The sequence below is a fragment of the Lolium perenne genome, chromosome 3 (genome assembly GCF_019359855.2).
Source record: "Lolium perenne isolate Kyuss_39 chromosome 3, Kyuss_2.0, whole genome shotgun sequence".
NCBI lineage: Eukaryota > Viridiplantae > Streptophyta > Magnoliopsida > Poales > Poaceae > Lolium > Lolium perenne.
This window is the reverse complement of record NC_067246.2, coordinates 287,080,643-287,087,181: the sequence shown is the minus strand read 5'-3', so window position 1 is coordinate 287,087,181 and position 6,539 is coordinate 287,080,643. Positions and strand designations below refer to the sequence as shown.

General features: G+C 45.5%; 2 protein-coding genes across 4 annotated transcripts; both read left to right on the top strand.

Moving 5' to 3' along the window:
• The first annotated feature begins 622 nt into the window (after positions 1-622).
• Positions 623-3,388, top strand: LOC127344195 (BTB/POZ and MATH domain-containing protein 1). Of its 3 annotated transcripts, none has more exons than XM_071828522.1 (4): positions 623-1,001; positions 1,233-1,322; positions 1,456-2,856; positions 3,094-3,388. In XM_071828522.1, the coding sequence occupies exon 3, from the start codon at positions 1,759-1,761 to the stop codon at positions 2,839-2,841; it is 1,083 nt and encodes a 360-aa protein (XP_071684623.1). In that variant the 5' UTR covers positions 623-1,001; positions 1,233-1,322; positions 1,456-1,758; the 3' UTR covers positions 2,842-2,856; positions 3,094-3,388. The 3 variants fall into 3 exon arrangements, with proteins under 3 accessions (XP_071684623.1, XP_051226376.1, XP_071684624.1); XM_051370416.2 differs by having other exon boundaries at positions 1,233-1,358; XM_071828523.1 differs by lacking the exons at positions 623-1,001; positions 1,233-1,322 and having other exon boundaries at positions 1,434-2,856.
• An 839-nt stretch (positions 3,389-4,227) lies between these two features.
• LOC127344196 (BTB/POZ and MATH domain-containing protein 1-like) lies at positions 4,228-5,310 on the top strand. The gene has a single exon (XM_051370417.1). It carries the CDS (start codon positions 4,228-4,230, stop codon positions 5,308-5,310), a length of 1,083 nt encoding a protein of 360 aa, XP_051226377.1.
• The last annotated feature ends 1,229 nt before the right edge of the window (positions 5,311-6,539 follow it).

The following is a 6,539-nucleotide window of genomic DNA, read 5'->3' as shown; positions in this document are numbered from 1 at the left end:
CGCGGACGGATGCGTTGGCGGCGGAGGTGGATGCGTTGGAGGCGCAAATGGAGGAGGAGGAGGACGACGATGACTTCGACTGGTCCGACGACGACGGGCCGCACCCGGACGAGGCGGCGGATCAACAACGAGCGCTCGTCGAGTCTTTCGAGTCGCAGAAGAAGCTACATGACCACACCCGTGCCCGCGAAGATAAGCAGATTCATCGCGCCGTCGAACTCTCCCTCCAGGCGGCGCAACAGGGGAGGGCAGGCGACGACATGCTGATGGAGCACCGACGTCTTCTCGTCACCCTCCGTAGGGAGAGGCGGCGCCCGGCGCAGGAGCTGCGACGGAGGGGAGGCGACGATGGGGCGGGGGCGTCAAACGCATCGCCCGGCGGCCCGTAGGCTAGGGTTAGATACCTAGCCGTTTTCATTTAAACTTGTAAAATATAATTAAATTTAAATAAAAATATTTATTTTCGTGCACTTTTATTTATTTAGGAGTGCGTTTGGGGATGCGGGCTGAAGAGCCATGTCCCCAAACTTGATAAAAAAAAGTAGAAAATGCATCCCAAAGCTCGATTCGGGAACGTTTGGGACGATTTGGGGACGTGGCTACAAGCGTTATGAGCACCAAAGGAATGCGGGTTTCGAACAAATCCATGACCGAAAAGAAAATACAGTAGAAAAGTTCTCGTTGCCTCGCTCGAAGAACCCTAACTCGCTACTCGCTAGTGGAACTAGCGCCGCCGCCTCCTCGAGCTCGCCGCGTAGCCGCCTACCGGTATAGCCACGCCCACGCTTGTTGGAGCTTGCTCCGCCGCCGCCCGCAAGCTAGCTGTCTCGGTACCTCGTAGAACTCGTTGGGCGGCTGTGCCGCTTCTTGCTGGCCGATCTCCCCCCGCCTCACTGCCGCGATTCATCACACATCGGCCATCGACGCTTCGTCCTAGCAGGTCGCTCCGCCGCTGCATCGCCTGCCCCTCACTGGCTCTCCGCGCGGTTCCATCCTTCAGGGTATGGTCACTTCAGTAGTCCGTCTCTGACTGTGTCAGTTCAATTGAATGTAGGTAAAAAACTGCTATAGCTTGAATTGATGCATTTTGGTTTAAACTTATCATTAAATTAACAGACCATAGAGACTTTATTTGTATTTCACAGTCACATCCTAAAATAGCTCCAGAATTTGTATCGATTCTGCAATTTTTGTTATGACTTAATATGAGGTAATTTTTTATATGATTGTAGGATCCTAATCTTGGCCTGGGGCTTTGTCGATTCTTAGCTCTGGCACTGGTAGCTACGTCAGCCCGACCGCTATCATCCAACGCTAGCAGGGTATGCGTGTTCTTATGTTGAATCTGCACACATCCGGTAAATTTAGCACTGAATTTATTCGTGCGTTCTGCTGATTGCTAGCTGGGAGTTCCTCTTGCTGCTGACACCTGACATAAGAATGTAACCTTTGCAGTCTTCAACGCTACAGGAGACAATTTATAGATATTACTGTTGGTTGATTGCTGTTTGCACGTGACGACAACTCTGCTGAGATTACTACTTGTTACTGAATCGTCAAAAAGATTTGTTATTGGAGATGCTTGCTGTTGAAGATTACAAGCTGCAGTTTGAATTAATTGGTTGAAAAAGTTGTATCTCTCAGTAATGGTACCTGCGCACATTGGACGGCCTCCTTAGCTAATTAATCTTCTACACTCGGCAATCCGGCACATAGTCTGATCCTGTTGGATTCAGTTAAAAACATTGCCCATCTACCATGTCATTTGCCGGTGTGTCTCTCGTTGGCGACGACAGGGCCATTGGCCACTCCATCGACGTTGCCACACCCAGCGGGTACCACCTTCTTGTGGTCAACGGCTACTCGCGGACCAAAGAAGCTGCACCCAATGGCACGATGATTAGCTCTCTACCTTTCATGATAGGAGGCCATTGTTGGTGTATTCGCTACTATCCTAATGGTTACAGCTCCAGGTGTGCTGACTATGTATCTCTCTTTCTTGTCCTTGTTGATAAAAACATCTCGACAGCTCTGAAGGTGCATAAAAGATTTAGCTTCGTCGATGAGCTTGAGAAGCAAGATTCAGTACATATTCGTGCAAAAAAGCCAAGAAACTACTCCAGCACTGATTCATCTTGGGGTCACAAGAAGTTCATGAAAAGAGATGAGCTTGAGAAATCAAAGCATCTAAAGAACGACTGTTTCACCATTCGATGTGACCTCACAGTTGCCACCATTGTTGATATGTTCATCAAGGTACCGCCCTCTAGCATACAGCAACATATGAGTAACCTCCTCCTATCCAAGGAGGGCACTGACGTGACATTCAAGGTTGGCGGTGAGACGTTTGTCGCCCACCGGTGCATGCTTGCGGCTCGGTCTATGGTCTTCAAGGCAGAGCTCTTTGGCCCCATGAAGGAGGGAAAAATAGCAAGTGTCATACATATAGAATACATGGAAGCAAAAGTGTTCAGGGCCTTGCTTAGCTTCATTTATACTGACTCAATGCCTATGATGGAGGTAGGTGTGGTGGAGAAGGAAGAAGAAGCCCATGAGGCATTGTGGCTGGAACACTTGCTTGCAGCAGCAGATAGATACGATCTTCAAAGGCTGAAAGTGCTATGTGAACAAAAGTTGTGTGAACATATCAACATGAGCTCGGTGACTACTATTCTTACTCTAGCTGAGCAGCACAACTGTCGTGGATTGAAGGACGTATGCTTTGATTTCCTCAAGACTCCTGCTAATTTGAAAGCGATAACAGCAGCTGACGGCTTGGAGGACATAACTAGAACTTGTCCCTCTCTTCTAAAGGAGCTAATTGCCAAGCTTGCTTTCTAAAAGTGGCAAAAAAAGGTCAGTAATTCATTGTACTCTTTGAAGATACTACTCTGAAATCTATGTTCTAGGTTGCAGTCTTGTTTTTTCTTGCCGACGTTTGATGTGCATTCATCATGTGCTATAAAGACGCTTAACTTGGATGCATTGTGTGCATCTTTCCTTGATTTAAGTTTCCTTATTTATATAGATATAATGATTGCACTGTCTTTTCTCATTCAGTTACAACATGAGCTTTCTTTTTGTTTCTATCAGGTGGCAGTTCAGGTTGAGAAACGCATGGTGATGGGTGGCTTGTAGCTAGATGATGCCATTTAGTTCTCAAAATATATCATTGCCAATCCTGATTCCCTTTAGGATTATCAGTAATATTTTGTACTACTGTTAGTTTTATTATTCAGAGCATGTCATCAACTTTCTGAAATTCGGTTTTGGTTAGAACTGCTACGCAGTTAGATGGACATATCTGTCGTATCTGTTCGGCGATTTTAATCCAAGCTTCTTGACTTGAATTATTTTCAGATTCAGTCAAGCTAAGATGTAGATTTAATTAGTCATGCCAATTGGATGATCATGATTTTTCTTTTCACTTTGACTAATCTCAGAATATCTTGGGAACCCCATTTACTAATGTAATTAAACAGCAAGTTGCTATTGCTGTCGGTACCAATCACCAACTGTGACACTTCATTCGTTTGTTACACACAAAAGATGAATTAGTATCGTTGTACTGTACCTTCTATTATTCCCTGTGGCAATGATCATCTCCTACCCTTCAAATGCCACTCTGCATCAGTTCAGTCCTGCTGCCAGATTGACGCATGTCATCAATTTGCAGAAGTAGTTCAGCCATCTTCATGTTGTGGTTGCGGGTTAATTGGTCATATATTCATCTCCTTGTACACTCTTCAATCAAAAAATAAAATAAACTCTGTTCGTCTCCCTTGACAAGTACCCCTTCTAACTCAGACCCCGCGTGAACGAACTCCATAATCATACCGTTCCAAGCAACATAATTTGTCCGTGTCCTGATTGAGACCGGCCGGCTGGCTAGTTTTCACGTTAAAGCTGTTTGTACACGCGTGTTTGTAGCTTTGGTAGCATTGTATTTCAGTGTCCGTTTAGAATCCGTTGTGGTCTTGCCTGTTCGTGCGTGTATATACATTGCTACCCGGCAGGTTGTGTGGCAAACATCGACGGAAGCAACAAGGAAACAGAGAAAAGCAGCTGCTCGTCAACCGATCGTGAACTCCGGCGACAGGTACAGGACCATCGACAGAGTTTCCCAAACTTGGAGGCAGGGGCAAGGAAGACGAGCGCAGCAGTACTCACCCTCTCTAGCAGCGTGCTCTAGATCAGGTTCCAGTTATATTCTGCCCGCCATCAGCCATGACACTGGCCGGCGTATCTATCGTCCGCTACGGCAAGGCCGCCGGCCACGCCACCAACGCCTCCGCGACCAGCGGGTACCACCTGCTTGTGGTTAGCGGCTACCGGCTTTCTAAAGCAACTACACCTAATGGTACCAAGATGACCTCTCCCCCTTTCATAGTAGGAGGTCATCGTTGGTGCGTATGCTACTATCCTAACGGCAGTGGCGTGGAGTCTGCCGGCCATATATCCCTCTTTCTTCACCTTGCCGATGAAGATGTTAAAAAGGATTTGAAGGTGCGGTTCAAATTTAGCTTCGTCGGCATGCCCGAGAGGCAAAAGTCGACATATACTCGTGCCACCAAGCCACAAAGCTTCAATTGTCTTACGCCTTGTTGCGGTTACGCGAAATTCGTCAGCATAGACTCCCTAGAGAAATCGGACCATCTAAAGGATGACTCTTTCGTCATCAGATGTGACATCGCCATTGTCACCACGAGCGATCTCTTCATTGAGGTGCCACCTTCTAGCATACAACAACATATGGCCGAGCTATTGCAGTCCAAGGAGGGTGCTGACGTGACATTCAAGGTTGGAAGCCAGACGTTTGTAGCCCACCGGTGCGTGCTCGCAGCCCGCTCCGTGGTCTTCAAGGCAGAACTCTTTGGCCCAATGAAGGAGGGCACAACAACATCTGTCATCCATATTGAACAGATGGAAGCAAATGTGTTTAGCGCTTTGCTTAGCTTTATTTACACCGACTCGCTGCCCAAGATGGAGATAGACATGGTGGAGGAGGAAGGAGAAACCAAAGAATCACTTTGGCTGCAAGACTTGCTTGCCGCGGCAGATAGATACGATCTCCAAAGGCTCAAAGTACTATGCGAAGAGAAGCTGTGCGATCACATAGATGTGCACTCAGTCATGACTATTCTTGCTCTAGCTGACCGGCACAAATGTCACGGACTAACAGAGGTATGCCTCGAGTTCCTCAAGACTCGTGGTAATTTAGGAGAGATAACGGCGACTGACACCTTGGACTACATATCTATAACTCGCCCCTCTCTTATGAAGGAGCTCATTCCTAGCTGTGCTTCCTAAAATCGATAAGAACGGTTTGTTATTATTCCTTAAGCATTTCTTAAAAAAAAACTACATTAGAGTTATGCCCCCTATGTTGCAGCATCGTGGCACAATTTGATTTGCGCCTTCATGTTGTGTGTGCGGTAAGAGCATTTTAGTTGGATGTGTCGTATGCGGTTTCCCTAGATTTCTGCATCCTGTCATGTGTTGAACTGTTTCTTGAATCTTCTTGCCTCTCCTTCTTTCGGGCGGCAGCCCAGCAGGAAGCAAAACAATCATGGCCATGGGTGGCTTCCAAAGTCTAGCATTCTAACTACATGATGCTCCTCCGCTCTCAAAGATACTGTTTATGTTTTTTTACTCTCCCTATTTAAACATGTAGCCGAGAAGTTAGTATTTGATTTTAATGTGTATGAGTAATTTTGGGTCGCATCCAGACTAATTCATTCTCTTAGTTTTATACGATCTAAGGGCTAAAATACAGACAGTTACTCACTCTGTCAAAAAATACTTGGATTTCTAGATTTTGTTCTCAATCAAACTTTTTTTTAGAAAAATTGACCAACTGTATTTATAAAAGTAGCAACATTTATGACGTTAAATTGATATATTACAAAACTACATTTCTAGAGGGAACTTAATTAGTGTCATAAATGCTATTAATTTCTTACATAATTGGCCCATTATTTTGAAGTTTGATTTAAGGCAAAAGTTGTGAGTGCACTACTTATTCTCGGAGGGAGGGAGTACCTCTTAGTTATACACTATTTTATTATGCATATGGAAATTACTGTAATTTAGGTGTTAATTTGGGGTTTCCATCAGACATACTTGTTTTTTTTTCCCTTTTTGAGGGTCCATGAGATACCTGATGCTCAACCAGATGTGAATTTTTAGAGGGCCCCCGTGTTACATGTGATGGACTAAATACCAGAAGAAGTAGGAGTATTACCGTGTATCGGCTACGCTTAAATGCAGCAAACCTGAAAGCTGATTGTACTTGCCCTAGCGGACTAATAACTACTATATTAAACCTTAACAAATCCGATTTTTCTCAGAATTTTGGTTTACTTTGCTGATTACGTCATTTGTTGACACGTGTGATCTGCTGCATCCGGTTTATTTCGTGTGCACGTATGGGGACGTCTTGCATTTCTTTTTGATTTGGTCTCTGTCTGTTTCGCTATTTGGTGCGTTCAGTCCGTGTGTGCCTAGCGTTTTTCGTTCTGTTACCGCGGGGCCCGACT

Excerpts from the sequence above, each read along its gene's own strand:
- LOC127344195 (XM_071828522.1), top strand. The coding sequence starts at position 1,759 with ATGTCATTTGCCGGTGTGTCTCTCGTTGGCGACGACAGGGCCATTGGC.
- LOC127344196 (XM_051370417.1), top strand. The coding sequence starts at position 4,228 with ATGACACTGGCCGGCGTATCTATCGTCCGCTACGGCAAGGCCGCCGGC.